This window comes from Mercenaria mercenaria, chromosome 18 (assembly GCF_021730395.1).
Source record: "Mercenaria mercenaria strain notata chromosome 18, MADL_Memer_1, whole genome shotgun sequence".
NCBI lineage: Eukaryota > Metazoa > Mollusca > Bivalvia > Venerida > Veneridae > Mercenaria > Mercenaria mercenaria.
This window is the reverse complement of record NC_069378.1, coordinates 18554004-18572610: the sequence shown is the minus strand read 5'-3', so window position 1 is coordinate 18572610 and position 18607 is coordinate 18554004. Positions and strand designations below refer to the sequence as shown.

General features: G+C 34.9%; 1 protein-coding gene across 2 annotated transcripts in view; it reads right to left on the bottom strand.

The window, feature by feature from the left end:
* Positions 1-9998: 9998 nt before the first annotated feature.
* LOC123539066 (ubiquitin-conjugating enzyme E2 E1-like) overlaps positions 9999-18607 on the bottom strand; it is a 44041-nt gene continuing 35432 nt past the window's right edge. The window contains exons 5-6 of one of the 2 annotated variants that reach the window (XR_008368307.1): positions 11063-13913; positions 9999-10864 (exon numbers count right to left, since the gene is read on the bottom strand). Coding sequence is in view for 1 of the 2 variants with exons in the window: in XM_045323539.2 (XP_045179474.1) it covers positions 13560-13913 (354 nt within the window). In the remaining variant the exon portion in view is untranslated. Of the gene's footprint in view, positions 13914-18607 lie in introns of both variants that reach the window. The other variant, XM_045323539.2, reaches the window with a different exon arrangement.

The following is an 18607-nucleotide window of genomic DNA, read 5'->3' as shown; positions in this document are numbered from 1 at the left end:
TCGATGTCAAAATCAAAACAATTTTCAGTATAGTAAATCTAAAAACATTTTTGGATTAACTAGCCCACTAAACCAACTAGGTTTTTAGAGTGGGATTTATCAGGATCGCCAGTAGTGTAATACGATTAAGATTTCAGTAATTTGAATCATACGTATGTACGACTATTAAACAACTTAATATTTTTATTTTATTCATTTGTTCAGGGTCGTAACACCTCGGTGGATTATAATTTCATATTTTATTGAAATCTTATCTAGCATGAATGAGATTTGATTATTGATTGATTATTGATTAGATCAAAAATGATACGACCTGTCATTACAATTTATTCATACTGTACTGTTGTGTGTTGTATGAAATTAATATTTGTATACAATGTCTTTTATTAAAGATGTAAGAAATCTTAACATTTTATGATACAATGTATATTTCCTATATTGGGCAATGTGCGTAGGTGTATGCAGATGGGCAAGCTTATGACATACCTAAGTAAGTGATGCTATTTCTTTATTAGAATGACCCATGTTCCGATAGAATGACCTGTGCTCCAATGTCCCTATTCATGTAATACTTATCAAATTTCACAGAAAAACACATATTATATAATACATAGTAAGTAATGTAATATATGTTTAATAACTTATTTTTTCTCACATTTTAAAACGTATCACTGTTATTTTTATCACATTTGTGGGAAGTAATGTCGTTAAATGATATAGAAACATAAAGTCCTGTAAAAAATTAAATATAAGAAGACTAGAGTGAATGTGCAATTACCTTATTCTGTGGTGCAAGGGAAATAAATGCTGTATCATTTAAATAATATTCACGAGATTTACCTCCCTTACATCCATATGTAGCTTCTGGAGCTGGAGCATGTTCTGTATCTGAATCTACTAAGAAGTCATCAATATTCTAGGGAAACTAGTTTTCTTAGATTAGCTAATCAAACAGATTAAATTCCAAGGAAGAGGCAACTTCCCATTTATTATATATTCAAAATTTGAAATAGCCACTTTGGCCAAGAAATCATGTTTTGTGCTCACAAAATTAAATTAATTTCATGGAATCCTCAAATACCTGAAGTAACCGAGTAGTTGCCATGACATTGTATATGGTCAGCCAGGTGTCAATTATAAATAAAGATACAAAATTGGTGATTTCGCTCCCACTCAACCTAGAGGTCATATCTTGTATGACACCAGTAAGTACTGCAAACTGGACTGGTTTAAATACTGCATAATCTTTTAATTTCATGGGCACAAAATTTTGTGGTTTTAGGCCAAAACAACTACTTGATTGGAACATGCATCAGTGGATTTCAATTTTGAATTAATATGAATGTCACTTGTTTACTGGGGTTCAATTTTGTGGATTGACTAAACCACAAAATCCATGAAAATTAGGCCCTCATGAATATAAATGATTTTGCAACCTGCTTGAAAAAGCTTTAATCACAATGGAGCAGTTTTAACTTCCCTTGAAATTTTGCTTAGGTTTGATTATGTTTTGAGAAGCAAAAGGAAATCACTGATTAGATTACGGAAGGATTGTGAAATTACCAGCAGTGGTAGAAAACTGAGGGTTCCGAATATAGACTTGTTTGGTCTTTTCTGCTTTACAAGTGTAGACAGACTGAATATGATTCCAGGGGTGCAAGTTCAGTCCCCCTTCTTTTAACTAAAATCTTACATTCTTCCGGAGGAGTCAACTATATGGGCAACCATTGGTGACAATAAATGAACTGTTCTTTAGTGTTTAGCATCACATGAACACAGTTTAGGTCATATGGTGATTTTTCAAGCTTTGAATGGTGGAGGAACACACAAGCTGCCACTCAGGGCATTATTTCATCAGGGGCTGGCACCTAGGTAGTACCACTGACCTGCTTTAAGCCAGCTAACTGGCACCTAGGTAGTACCACTGACCTGCTTTAAGCCAGCTAATTGACCACTGACCTGCTTCAAGCCAGCTAACTGGCACCTAGGTAGTACCAGACCTGCTTCAAGCCAGCTAACTGGCACCTATGTAGTACCACTGACCTGCTTCAAGCCAGCTAACTGGCACCTAGGTAGTACCACTAACCTGCTTCAAGCCAGCCAACTGGCACCTAGGTAGTACCACTGACCTGCTTCAAGCCAGCTAACTGGCACCTAGGTAGTACCACTGACCTGCTTCAAGCCAGCTAACTGGCACCTAGGTAGTACCACTGACCTGCTTTAAGCCAGCCAACCGGTTTCCTCACATGGAGAATTCTACATAAAAAGCAAGGTTTCGAACTCACACAGGCCAGAGGCAAGCGATCTGAAGCCAGCAACCTTAACCAGTCAGCCAAGGAGTACCCAGAAGAACACCGACATACTGTAAAAGCAGAAATTTTCGTAAGGGTTTAAATTTCGCTATATTCGCGGGGCCTGACATATCGCGAAAATTAATCCTCGCGTAAATATTTCCCATTAGTACAAGTCAAATTCAAGTAGGATACCATTTTTACAAGTTCGCGAATATTAAACCTTGTGAACATCCTCAAAATTTCAAATTCACAAAATTCTGACCTAGCGAAAATATGTGCTTTTACAGTACACACAACACTTTGGTAGAAACCACACCAGTACTGTTACCCTGAGGAAAAGCTTCTACTGCCTGGCACAGGTCAAGACAATAGCAGGCAAATTCACATTTATGTATAAAATATAGAAGAGCAAAGTTCAATTTATTCACATAACAATTTATTTTGACTGTAGACCAATTTACAAAGTATTTAAACAATATCGCAATATTCTCATAAAATACAAGCACTTGTACAAATTACTATCAGATCACATACAAAACAGAACAATTTCATTTTTACTGCATTCTATGTACAAGGCATCTTCAAAAATTTAAAAACCATTAAAATCTAAGATGGCGTCTTTGAAAGACTAACACAATTTTCTTTACCCTGATGCGGCTTATTAATCATTTAAAGACATTGTCACTAAGAAATTAGAAAGATGTTCCATAAGAAGTTGTCACTTGCTAGGGTAGTTGTTCAATAACGAACTGTCATTTGGTATGGAAGTTTTAACTGAGAAATTGTTGTTTGGTATGGAAGTTGTTCACTAAGATATTTATACTGTTGGGTTAGATAACATCTTTGTGTGGTGTCACGACAGTTCATTGCTAAATCCTTCTATAACGCCTCATATCCCATCCTTAACAATCCCTAATCTTTACTCCCACCCCACAACAAAAACCTACTCATTACTTCCCATCCACAACAATCTCTTTTCACCACTCCCCACCCACAACAATCCCTACTCTTCACAACCCACCCACAACAATCTAGACTTGATCATTCCCACCCACTACAATCTCTATACCTCACTCCCCACCAACTACACTCTACTCCTAACTCCCCACCAACCTCACTCTTATTACACTCCCAACTCCCCACCCACAACAATCCCTAGTCCTAACTCCCCACTCACTACAATCTCTATACCTCACTTCCCACCCACTACACTCTCTACTCCTAACTCCCCACCCACATCACTCTCACTACATCACTCCCCACCCACATCACTCCCAAACAACTGTTGCATTTTTTTTCTACAGTAACAATGTCTTTAAATGACTACATCAAGGTTTATTACAATCAACTATGCCAACTTCAGTTATGGTATGTAATACTTGCTATGAATTTATTGTTTACAAATGCTTAAAATAACAGGTGTACACAAAATGAAATGTTTACAATAATCCACTGTTGCCTCTATACCGGTACAATATTTCTTTGTCAATGGGATGAAATTCTCACTTTCATTCAATAAAATTACTATACTTTCCATATAGGTTTATCCCCATTTTTGATATCAGCTTGTTTATTTTTGGTGGTCAGTTGCCTTAAGGTAGTGCACTTGGCAAAATCTGTAGGTAATTCAGCATTCAAAATTACTAAACTTACATTATGCCCAGCTTTTTTGCATTATTTTCGCCAGATTTGAAAAATCCCATTTTCATCATGAAAGATCAATGTCAGGCATGTTTTATACTGATTAATCAACCTATTCCTAACACTAGTGAACACTCCCTCATCCCCCGAGGTCCAACTCCCAACCTCTCAACTGCTGGTCATATGCTCTACATACGGTACTAATCAGGGTAGGCTTTGATAACAAGAGGACCATGATGGTCCTGAATCGCTCACCTCTTCCCACATGACCCAGTTTTGAGTATGACGTCGTTTTTTCTATTATTTGATATAGTGACCTAGTTTTTGAGCTCATGTGACCCAGTTCTGAACTTGACCTAGATATTATCAAGATAAAAATTCTGACCAATTTTCATGAAGATCCATTGAAAAATATGGTCTCTAGGTTTTTCTATTATTTGACCTATTGACCTAGTTTTCGAAGGTTCGTGACCCTGTTTTTAACTTTACCTAGATATCATCAAGGTGAACATTCTCACTTATTTTCATGAAAAATATGGCCTCTAGAGAGGTCACAAGGTTTTTCTATTTTTATACCTACTGGCCTAGTTTTTGACCGCACATGACCCAGTTTCGAGTTTTTTATGGCACGTGACCCAGTTTCAAACTTGACCTAGATATCATCAAGGTGAACATTCTGACCAATTTTTATGGAGATCTATTCACAAGTATGGCCTCTAGAGAGGTCACAAGGTTTTTCTATTTTCAGACCTACTGACCTAGTTTTTGACCGCACATGACCCTGTTTCGAACTTGAACTAGATATCATCAAGATGAACATTCAGACCAATTTTCATACAGATCCAATGAAAAATATGGCCTTTAGAGAGGTCACAAGGTTTTTCTATTATTTGACCTACTGACCTAGTTTTTGATGGCACGTGACCCACTTTCGAACTTGACCTAGATATCATCAAGATGAACATTCAGATTAACTTTCATACAGATCCCATGAAAAATATGGCCTCTAGAGAGCTCACAAGGTTTTTCTATTATCTGACCTACTGACTTAGTTTTTGATGGCACGTGACCCACTTCCGAACTTGACCTAGATATCATCAAGGTGAACGTTCTGACCAATTTTCATGAAGATGTCATGAAATATATGGCCTCTAGAAAGGTCAAAAGGCTTTTCTATTTTTAGACCTACTGACCTAGTTTTTGACAGCAGTTGACCCAGTTTCAAATTTGACCTAGATATCATCAAGATGAACATTCAGACCAACTTTCATACAGATCCCATGAAAAATATGGCCTTTAGAGAGGTCACAAGGTTTTTCTATTATTTGACCTACTGACCTAGTTTTTGATGGCACGTGACCGATTTTCGAACTTGACCTAGATATCATCAAGGTGAACGTTCTGACCAATTTTCATTAAGATCTTGTGAAATATATGGCCTCTAGAGAGGTCACAAGGTTTTTCTATTTTTAGACCTACTGACCTAGTTTTTGATGGCACGTGACCCAGTTTCAAACTTGACCTAGATATCATCAAGATGAACATTCTGACCAACTTTCATAAAGATCCCATGAAAAATGTGACCTCTAGAGTGGTCACAAGGTTTTTCTATTTATAGACCTACTGACCTAGTTTTTGACCGCACGTGACCCAGTTTCGAACTTGACCTAGATATCATCAAGATGAACATTCTGATTAACTTTCATGAAGATCCCATGAAAAATGTGACCTCTAGAGTGTTCACAAGGTTTTTCTATTTTTAGACCTACTGACCTAGTTTTTGACCGCACATGACCCAGTTTCGAACTTGACCTAGATATCATCAAGATGAACATTCTGATTAACTTTCATGAAGATCCCATGAAAAATGTGACCTCTAGAGTGGTCACAAGGTTTTTCTATTTTTAGACCTACTGACCTAGTTTTTGACCGCACGTGACCCAGTTTCGAACTTGACCTAGATATCATCAAGATGAACATTCTGACCAATTTTCATAAAGATCCCATTAAAAATGTGACCTCTAGAGTGGTCACAAGGTTTTTCTATTTTTAGACCTACTGACCTAGTTTTTGACCGCACGTGACCCAGTTTCGAACTTGACCTAGATATCATCAAGATGAACATTCTGACCAATTTTCATAAAGATCCCATGAAAAATGTGACCTCTAGAGTGGTCACAAGCCAAAGTTTACGGACGCACAGACTGACGGACGGACGGACGACGGACACCGCGCGATCACAAAAGCTCACCTTGTCACTTTGTGACAGGTGAGCTAAAAATACAAAATGTATGCAGATCTAGCCTGACAGAAGCTGCAAAAATACGCATCGCTGAATAAGGATATTTAAATAAATCTGAAACAGATTTGAGGTATTACAAAAGTCACCTACTTTGGCTCAGTTACCATTTATACATATTTGCAAGTAAAATCTATACCACAAGTCTCGGCATCCGGATGCCAGGTTATAAAGTCAAGTTTGTGGTCCTGTCTTAGAACTCTTGCATCTGCTGGCGGCAAGTGTTTTTGCCTTGGCGATCAGTGCAGACCAAGATCAGCCTGCACATCCATGGTCTGCACTGTTCGCTATTCAGTCAGTAAATTTTCAGTGAACACCCCTTTGAATAATAAGTGAAACTGCCCAGATTGAATGATGGACCAGTCCATTTTAGAAATTTATCATAAAGCATTTAGAAATTTAGGGTCAAGGTTAGAACTCTTGAATCTGATTGGTTGTTTCTAAGCACAATGTAGAAACTGACCAATGGCAAGCCTGTATTCTAAGACTGGTCTACAAACTAAAATTTTATAACCTTGGAGCCAGATTTCATTCAAATAACTGTCCTACTGAACTTTTCATGTATTTGCTTACACAACCATAACTGCTTTCATAATCAACACAATCCACACCAATGAACTTGAATGTGTATACTTCATCAGTCTATAAACAAACTGTGTCACACAGAAGATTTACATGTTTATGACTGTCAAAAAGTGTTACGAGTCATCACTTTAAAAAGAACCATCTTCTAGATTTTGCTTTGAAACATTATTTAAAGTTACTTTTTCAACAATAACATTTTTTCTTCTTCAACTATTTATACTAATGTCAAAGTCGCATATTAAAATAATGGACCCATGATGGCAAATGGCAAAAAATTACATATTCTACGCATGAGATTTTCAGAATCTTTAAGTTTTACAAGAACTCATGTGCAAGTTGAGCTAAATTTATGCCTAAAGAATGCCAAACAAGAGTATGTGATCACACAGAAACTGCCAAGCTAGCTGTATTCTAAGTCATCTACCTTGATCAATGTTTAAAGTTTGTAATTTAAACTATAGTCTAAAATTTAAACTTTAGTATTTTTTTTATGGCCGATTTGGGGTCAAAGTTCACTCGAAATCCAAATGGCAAATAGTATGTTTTTTGCTGTAATTCCTGAAGTTTTTTGGGCTTTTTTTTCAGACAAGACTGTACATATGAAAACCATAAGTTAACATAATGCATTCATGACTACTTTCTTCTGAAGTTTAACATTTTTAACTTTTCCCAATTTAGACATTTTACGATGCATTTTTCCCAATGTAAAGGCCCCTTTCCCATTCCCAAATTAGTAGTAAAACAAGAGCACCGCCTTGCGGGTGCTGACGCTCATCTGATTTTTTTTGTGTAATAGAATTATTGTCCTACCCATGATTTTCTAAGTCTAAAAAGGGCCATCAATCTTGCAAAAAGCAGGTTAGAGTTATGTTTCTTGATGTTCAGTGTCCACTTATGATGGTGAAAAACTGTTGCAAGTTTTAAAGCAATAGCTTTGATAGTTTATGAGAAAAGTTGACTTAAACATAATACTCAACCAAGAAAATTATTTTCTAAGTCCAAAAAGGGCAATAACTATTGCAAAAAGCAGGATGGAGTTATGTTGCTTGCTGTACAGGGTCAGCTTATGATGGTCAACAAGTGTTGCAAGTTTCAAAGCAATAGCTTTGATAGTTTAGGAGAAAAGCTGACCTAAACATAAAACTTAACCAAGAAATCTGATATTTTCTAAGTCCAAAAGGGGCCATAAATCTTGCAAAAAGCAGGACGGAGTTATGTTTCTTGCTGTACAGGGTCAACTTATGATGGTGAACAAGTGTTGCAAGTTTTAAAGCAATAGCTTTGATAGTTTAGGATAAAAGCTGACCTAAACATAAAACTTAACCAAGAAAACTGATTTTCTAAGTCCAAAAGGGGCAATAAATCTTGCAAAAAGCAAGATGGAGTTATGTTTCTTGATGTACAGGGTCTGCTTATGATGGTGAACAAGTATTCCAAGTTTCAAAGCAATAGCTTTGATAGTTTAGGAGAAAAGTTGACCTAAACATAAAACTTAACCAAGAAATCTGATATTTTCTAAGTACGAAAGGGGCCATAAATCTTGCAAAAAGCAAGATGGAGTTATGTTTCTTGCTATACAGGGTCAGCTTATGATGGTGAACAAGTATTCCAAGTTTCAAAGCAATAGCTTTGATAGTTTAGGAGAAAAGCTGACCTAAACATAAAACTTAACCAGGCAACGCCGACGCAGACGCCGACGCCGACAACCGCTCAAGTGATGACAATAACTCATCATTTTTTTTCAAAAAATCAGATGAGCTAAAAACTTACTTAGAATAAAGACTGTTCCATAATTCTGTTGGTAGTAAATTCATATCAATGTAAATTTGTGTTCAAATTTCTGTAGCCAGGAAAGGCACTTACAAGGGAAGTCTCATTTTATTGGTCACACTTTTAACAACGACGGGGCAAAAATGAAATTTAGCAGTTTTAAATCTTTGTCTAAACTTTAAATGTTGATAAATACAAGCCATACAGAAATTGATACACGCAAAAAAAATGATTTAGATGGTCCTTTATAAAGCAACAAGTCATACAGTTGAAACTGGGTATCTCAATTTCCAAGAATTCCAAGGGATCGAGCGTTTAACTTCGAGAAAACCGAAATTAAACTTAAAATGATATTTTGTGCATGTGTTTTCGGGTGTCTTGGAGATAGCTGGAACTTGGAGTTCGAGATATCGAGTTTCAACTGTACTTTAACAATGGCAAGATGAAGATAAAACAAGTGTATTTAATTTACATAAAAACATATAATGCAAGATTTGTGAAACCTTTGGCTATATTCTAATAATTCAAAATATTACTATAAAACAAAATAGATAGATAAAACAAAATATACCCTGTAAAAATGATTTTTTTTTCTGAGAGAAAATTTACTTGAGGACTTTAAAAAATGTCTAAAAACAGGCCCCTCTTGTTTAGTTTTATACAAATATTTTTATTTGATGTACCATTTAAACTTAACAGTATAAAGTTTAAGCAATGTACACACAAATTATCTGTTTCTACAATGAAAAAAAAAAAACAACTTGATATCATTTTTTTTTAAAGATTGTCTTTTCTTTTCAAAATTAAAAAAAAATTTATCAATTCAAAATCTTGTTTACAGGGTGTATAGTTGTTTCTGAGGTAAGAAATGCATTAAAACAACAAAATTATACTGTACTTATTTATATAATTCCCATCTTAAAGTGTACTTCTCATATCTATTGTCCATTTTCAGTTACAAAACAGACACTTCCTCTAAAGCTACATGCTCATAGATGGGATAAAAAAACTCTGTTACAAGTGGTACCAACAGAATTTTCAATCATAATATTATGGTGATTTTTGTAACTTTAATTGTTGACGGAAACATCAGATACCCTTCTAGGTATAATAATTTAGGCATGTGTGGCCACCTGGATAAAAACCATCAAACTTTAACAATCCAGCTCAGTATTTTCCTCACTTGATGTCCATAGCAGATGTCACAGGCAAGTGAGTTGAAGTCGGCCAACTTAACTACTCCACTTTCAAAGATGAACACCTTCATAAATACTGAGTTAGAAATAATATGTATATCTGACACAGACGACCCCCTTTTAATCGGAAGATTTTGACTGGACATCGTTTTTACCTGGACATGGCATAATTTTCTATCATGGGTGGCTTAAAAATTGAAGATCAGACTTGCCCAACCTTTGATGCTTTAATACATATAGCTGTTATTGTTGCCTCTATAATTAAAGTTGTATAAATAATTATTATTACTACTACACAATGTTTACACTGCTTTTAATCATAAAGCATAGAAATGAATTTATACTAAAGGCGTCTTGAACAAAAAAAAACATTTTCAATATGTTTTGAGACAGGATTTTTACCAAGAATCAAGGAAAAATTTGCTTTAAAATTTAACCAAGTTTTCAAAAATAAACATTTCAAACAACTTTAAAGCATCTAAATAAAAAGAAAATCTAAATGTAACTAGGGTATTTACTTAACTAAACAAGCAGTCTACATTTTTATGGCAGCCTGGTACTAAAAACTTTAACAAAATTACCATTTCATCATAACAAAGACACAGTTATGATTGTATCAAAATATGACTCTTACAGTCCATGCAATATGCCATACTGCATTAGCAGTACTTTTACAATATTAAAAATATCTACCAATTTTCCTATAATTTCAGAACTGTTTCAAAAGCATTTCTGATGCTTTTATCATACAGTGAACAGGTTTCTAAATTGCATTTCAGTTTAATACAGGTAAACAGTTAACACATGCAAGTTCTTGACAGTCACTTAAACCTTTTAATGCAAGGAACTGGGCAACATCCCTACTTGAAACTGAAGTAAAGAAACTTTTTTGCTTTGAACTAGACAACTTCCCCACTTGAAACTGAAGTGTAGAACTGGACAACTGCCCCACTTGAAACTGGTGTAAAAACCGTTTTATGCATGGAACTGGACAACTTCCCCACTTGAAACTGAGGTGTAGAAACCTTTTAATGCATGGAACTGGACAACTTCCCCACTTGAAACTGAAGTGTAGAAACCTTTCAATGCTTTGAACTGGACAACTTCCCCACTTGAAACTGAAGTGTAGAACGGGACAACTGCCCCCACTTGAAACTGGTGTAGAAACTCTTTGATGCATGGAACTGGACAACTTCCCCACTTGAAACTGGAGTGTAGAAACCTTTCAAAACTTTGAACTGGACAACTGCCCCACTTGAAACTGAAGTGTAAAAAACCTTTTAATGCATGGAACTGGACAACTTCCCCACTTGAAACTGAAGTGTAGAAACCTTTCAATGCTTTGAACTGGACAACTTCCCCACTTGAAACTGGTGTAGAACTGGACAACTGCCCCACTTGAAACTGGTGTAGAAACCTTTTAATGCATGGAACTGGACAACTTCCCAACTTGAAACTGAAGTGTAGAAACCTTTTAATGCAAGGAACTGGACAACTTCCCCACTTGAAACTGAAATGTAGAAATTTTTTAAAGCATGGAACTGGACAACTTCCCAACTTGAAACTGAAGTGTAGAAACTTTTTAACGCTTTGAACTGGACAACTGCCCCACTTGAAACTGAAGTGTAAAAAACCTTTTAATGCATTGAACTGGACAACTTCCCCACTTGAAACTGGTGTAGAAACATTTTAATGCATGGAACTGTACAACCTCCCCTCTAGAAACCTTTCAACACAAGGAAATTGACAACTTCCAAATCTGAAACTGAGGTGTCGAACACCTTAATGCAAGGAACCGGACAACTTCCCCACTTAAAACTTAGGTGTTTTACAGTGCAACTCCTTTACAACACAGGGACGATCAAAGTACATATATGTCTTCTGTACACAGATTGTTGCTCTGTACAGGTTAATTCAGTACTTCGTCCAATGGGAATAAAATATCTACAGCTGAACCTCTCTTAGTGACCACCTGTGTATTAAGTAGTTGCTTCTCTTAAACAGCCACTTACTAACTTTCAAAATGGATTTTCTGTTATAAGCAGCTACCTGCCATAAATAACCAGACTGTATCACTCCACGGCTTTCTGCTTAATATATATTTGACTGTAACTTTACCGAGGTGTTCATTTTTCGGACGTGTTGAGAATAGAGGTTAGACTGCAATTTTTGGCATTGATACCCAAGTAAATATAACAGAAAATACATCATAGCATATTTTTTACAAAACATTTCTTGTAAGTTGTATTGGCCAGAAATCTATGATGGAAAACAAAATACAGGCAAAAAGGAAATAACTCTTAACTTTGGCAGATGAATATATATAACAGACAGGCAGAAATAATAAGGGAAGCTTGTATTAATAATGTTTTAGTACCTTCAGTGAAATAATCATATCTAACAGACTGCTGTTTCTTTTAACAGTATTTCAGTTATGTATTTCAATAGCAGTTGGGTAGCACTGACTGGTTCCATACCTACAATGACTGGTTCTGTACCAGCATACCAGCACAGACTGGTTCCATACCTACACTGACTGGTTCCATACCTATACTGACTGGTTCTGTACCAGTACAGACTGGTTCCAAACCAGGACTATCAGTTCTGATTCCTTTCGTTGTACATTATATGAAAATTCACAACTTGCCCATATAAAATAGGGGTAAATTATGAAAGACTTACGACATATTGTCAAACATTATGTCACACCAGGAGATCAAACTTGAGACATTGTTTTGTGCTCTACTAATTGCAAGTAACCATGTTGGTCATCTGGAGCTCAAAACGTAACTCAGTAATGTATAGACTGTCATGGTCACACTGTTAAATCATTTGCAAACTGCAGTCTATCAAATCAATTCCTCTTGCACACTTTTAGTGAGATGTTTCTCTCATATATTTCAAGAAGGAAAATGTCATGAAGTTAGAAATCATGACTCAATACAAGAGTTGGTCGAGATAACATGCCCATAAACATTCTGACCAAGTTCGGCAAATATTGGGTAAGAACTGCCGATGTAAGAAAGCGTACATTTACACAACTTTTGTGGACACTGCACGCCACACACCTACACTTCCTGCTGCTGGTGATCACATAAAAAATACATCCCTTTTGAAAAATCAAAAAATAATAGGGGTAAGCAACAAGTTTAAGCCTCCTAAGCTGTTTTCACCATTGTAAAATAGAGGTTGAATAAAAAAAATTCCCTAAGGCAATCAAATATCTTTCTCTAAACTATAACTTGTGTAATTATAAATGCATAACAAGAATTTGGCAAAACTATTATGAAAAACAAATTATCATAACTGAACAAAATATATACATTCACTTCAGTCACACAGACATAAAAGTCCTTTCATATAACTGTAACGGAAACTGGAAACACATTCCAAGTACATTTTTCTTGATTCTTCACTTCGATCTAATATTTCAAAAAGTGTACCCATGTCAGATTAAATACATCCATGTTCCATGTAACAGAAAGATGGGATGTATTATTTGAGGTTAATATCACATTAATTCAAAATGAGGTTTCTTTTTTAAATTTTCATGGAAGCCAAATTTAGACTGGCAATTTATGAAAATGGCGTCAAATGAATTGTTATTACTGCACGTACATCTTCTGCTTTTTTTTTTTAACACTGTCTATGTGGAGATAACTCACAATAAATCCTTCTATAAACCTTTCTATAACTTGACACTACAGAATCAATGCATCCAAATGATCCAGATTTAAAAATACTCTTCATTCAAACATTTCACTGACACAGACATTATGAAACTGAGGCTGGACTAGGTGTATTATTGTCTGACACATTGGCGTCTCCATTTTGTGTATTTGAATCTTTTTCTTTTCCGTTAATACTTGTACTAGATTGAAGTCCTGTAGCGAATCTCTTGGTCCACTGACGCGCAACGCGATCATGCTCCGTGCGATTTTGTAAGTACAATGTAGCGATGCTGCCCACAAGAGGATCGCCAGGGTTACAGTCAGTTAATAGGGAACAGATTGAGAGAAGCACTTTAGATATGGTCAAAGCCGGGGACCAATTGTCTTTTAGAATGTCTAAGCAAATATTTCCTTGGCTGTTGATATTACAATGGTAGATACGTGTTCTGAACGTCACCTGAAAACACAAATCATAAACTGTCATTCTTACATTACAATTTTATTATCTACCATATTATTTCAGCTATGTAATATTTACAATCATGTTCTGAATCTGGAAAAAAGACTAACATCAAGTTTAAATATTTCTTTCCTTCCTTCAGTACTTCAGTAAAAGCTGCATACCAACAAATTTATGTCAATTTTTTTTTTATTAGTTAATAATTACAACAGAATGTAATTTCGAAGTGATTCTGTACAGTTTCAGTAGTTTTTATATAAAAAAAATTCCCACTGATACAGTCTATAAAATGTAGAAAACTCAAAACCATCAATCAAACTACTGAAATTTGATATAAAATAGAAAGCATTAATATTGGTACTTATCATATACATTACAAACTTCAACAGTACTGGTTTATCATTTTTGACATATGTTTAGTATCAATTATTGTCTTTTGGATTACAAAAAAAAAGTGAAATATATGTCCCTTAAGTATCTATATATTATAGTCATATTTCTGGTCCAGAGGTTACAAAACAAAAATTGGGGACCAGTCTCAAAACATCAAGCGTTTGATTGGTTTGTTCTGAGCTCAATTTACCCACTGACCAATGGCAATGCTGCTTTTCTGAGACTGGTCCACACACAAAATGACAAGAGATGGATGAGGAACATTCTATGTTTTGACTGTATTCAGAATAGACATCATTATCACTTCAGTAAGCTGAAACATTATATTAACCCTTATCATGTTGGACAAGATTGATTCTGCCTTTGCAACCAGTGTAGATCATGATCAGCCTGCACATCCATGCAGTCTGATCATAATCTGCACTGTTCTCCATTCAGTCAGTATATTTTTGGTAAGCACCCCTTTTAACAGTTAATGGTACTGTCCAAATTGAAAGATGGACAAGTTCATTATAGAAATGCAGCAGGGAAAGGGTTAAATAGAATTTACTTTATATTTCCTCACCTCAGAGCGAAACTATTGTAACAGTATGTATACACATTAATAAAAATATTTTCTTGCCTAGGTTACATAAATGTGTCACCTGAAAAAGATTATCATTTGAAAATGAAACTGTATAGATTTTAATATCTACCATTAATCTGAAAATGCAACAAACAATCATATTTCTCTGTGTTTGAATTGCCTTTTTCTTCTCTTATATTTTAACCAGCCTAAAAATCCAATAAGCTACAAGAGATCTCATTTATTGCTTTTATTATGCCAAGGTTTCATAGTAAGTATTTAGTAGATAATATGGCAGTAATGTCTGATTAACTACAGTTTTACCTGTTGATCTAGAATCAAGTTATAGATTACTTATTGACCTTATAAATGAATCAAGTCACTGCAAATTTTAATTTCTATCTAACCTTGAAAGTTTAGTAACTCATGTTAACAGCCGAGGACTAAAATACAGCAGTAGCCTCCCTTGGTAACTTTTTTTTTTTTTTTTTTTGCGCTCCCTTGGAGGTAAATTCTATTGATTATAACATACTGTAACAAACTCATGTCACTGACAGTTCAACATGACTATGATATATATGTATATATATATATGCTCAACATGACAAATTACACTGAAAATATTCAGATTTTCAATGTATACATAATTAATAAATTTGTGCGTGTTTGGTTTTCCTTGCCTACATTATTTTAAGACAGTACTTTCAGTACAGTAGAAAATAATAGTATCCGAGAGAAAGGTTATCAAGTTGTTCAGGATAACTTTGTCTGACTTCAATAATTTTCATGATCAAATTTAGAAATGCAGTCAATGTCAAGGTCATAATCTCAAGGTTGCACATCAAAAAATATTAGTCTTTTAATCGAAAACTCATCTTCCCCCATCACTCTCCTTTTTCCTGAACCCTTTGATTTAGGTGAAAGGCTTTTTAGATTTTTTACATCAATATAATAATGAATTCAATTTTCTTAAAGGTTACAAAACAACAACTTCCCTTTATGAACTAAATGGAGATAAAAATGGCTGCATAAACACTCTTTCCAAATCAAGTGTAGAGTTTCACAAACTGGAAACAAATAAACAAACTGGAACAAATCAACATACATAAACTTTTTGTGAGTTTTCTTTAAATCACACTTAATGAGAAAGGATAATTCAACGCCTACATTCCTCTGACCTTTTTGGACCTAAATCTAAGCGATGAATCACAGTGCAAAATTCCCGCAGTCTTTCTATGTTAAATCTTGTGCCAGCGAAACAATGATATTTATAACCAAACATTCTGAAATCCTGTGGTTTTATTTTGGCTTGTTCAACAACTATATATTGCATTCTGGTCTAACTTTTGGTCTATTCAAATTTCTCCTATAGAGATTTCCAGTAAGGCAAATTATAAATAGTGTCCAAAATATCCCCCAAATCCTTGCAACTTCCATTAACAGCATGATCATATAAATGAAAAAAGAGGAGTTATAAAAAGCGACCTATGCCCCTGAAGTGATCTTTTGGGAGCATGGATCTGTGCCCTTGACCTTGGATGCTCTGTATAATATACCACTTGTATAATGTTAAATATTATCAGAAGACATTGTTACAGCTGATGCTCAAAGTGTTTCAGACAAAGAGACTAATGAATGTACAGACAGACAGTGCAAATTTATACAACATGCCTCCCTTAAATTAGACCATAAAAGTTGGTATCTTTATTGATTTAACTATATCCACTTAAAGTGGGGCAAATGATGCAAGCTTTATGGAGTTACATATATAAATACTTTTTGTTGATACTAAAAATTATTGCATCTCATGAGTGATAATTTATGCATCAGTCTTGTATTCATTTTCATTTTCAACATTTAAAGTTTTCTTTCTGAGATAAAAACTTCAACAAGCATGATTTGGCATTTTTTTTCTACTGATAATGTGCCCGATTTTATCCATTAACGGGTAAATCAATGGGTAAAAGGTATCTGTATATACCCTATCCCACACAAATATCTGATAAATATTAAAGTCTCAACTGTATACCCTTCCTATCAGCAAATTTAAAGGAACATGGCTCCAGATGGAATGTTAAAATTTCTTTTTTTCACTGATATTATAGATACACAAAATGATAAACCAGTGTTGTTTAAGCAGATGTTTTAATGTATATCATATAAAAAACTCATGTAATATTTTGTATCAAATTTCAATAGCCTGGATGACACTTGCGAGAGATTTCTATGATACATTATAATGTAACATATTTCATTGATTAAAAAGAGTGTTTTAACTGATATTAAGTTCCTAAAATGCACACAATTAATCACTTCATTTTTTTTTATTGCAATTATACTAACTAATACTAGATGCCCACGAACAACATGTCGAGCCCGCCTTTTGACCCCTAGTTGTGACTTTGACCTTTGAGACAGGAACCTAGGGTTTGCACATGACACTCCGTCTTGTTGAGTTAAACATTCATGATAACCATAAACAAGATTCCTCAATGCATGTCAAAGTTATGGGCCGGACAAGATCTGACATGACCTTTGACCTCCAACTGTGACCTTGACTTTTGAGATAGGAACCTGCCGTTCGTGCACGACACTCTGTCTCACTGTGGTTAACATTCATGCCAAATATAAACTAGAAGGTGTTTTTGTCACAAAAACATGTCTCCCCCTCTCTGGCGACCATTTTGTGCAGTGAAGCGGAACATATCCGTGATATGCACAACTAGGCTTGGTACTGATCACTCCTGTGAAGTTTCATGTAAATCTGTCCAGCAGTTTGACCTGTGAAAGCCGGACAAGTTTTTTCTATTTTTAGCTCTGGTGGCCATTTTAAAAAGGGGCATAATTCTGTCAAAATTCAATCAGAGTTAAGGGGATTGTTTCTCCTGGTGTAGACTTTGATAGTAAATAAGTATTTTAAGTTTCAAGTCAATAGCTTTGATAGTAACAGAGATATTCGACGCTGGGTCGAGTGCAATAGCTCTACATTTTCTTCAAAAAGTCGAGCTGAAAACGCAACAGATTCAAACACAGAGAAATTATGTTTATACACAATTACACCAAAATATGTGTTTGGAAATACTTATAAATACTGCATAGCCACTGAACATTTTAAACACTGACCCAGAATTTCATTTTTCCTTGACTTTTCTAAAAAATTTATCTTTCACTGAACATTATCAAGATTTCCCTGAATTCACTGACCTCGAAAAAAAAAAAAAAAAAAAAAGAGTCATTTTTCCCTGACTTTTCAAGGTAAGTGGCAACCCTGACATACACCATGACATACACCAAACAGCCATTTGGATGACTATGTCTTTGTTTTACAAAAAGCATTTTCTAAATTTCAAAAAATTACACATAAATCTGGAGGCCTGCATGCAGCTTTAACGCGTTCTACTATAATCATAACTGCATTTACCCGGTAACACTAACTTTTTATTATTTTGGAGGTTTTTTCCCCACTTTAACCTAAAATTGCTACTATATAAACCAGAAATATTTAAATTTGGAAAATGTCATGGAGGATCCTAATTGTTCTTAACACTGTAACAGTTTTTGTCACATGATACTGCAGGTTTAAAATAGGATAAATTTACTTATTACATGGACTATAAATTTTTTATCCAAAGTATATATATCTAACAGGTAAACAGTTCAATTACACCCACTATTAAAATGATACAGTCTGTGGTTAAGCTACACATTTTCATATATCATTCGAATTGCAAGG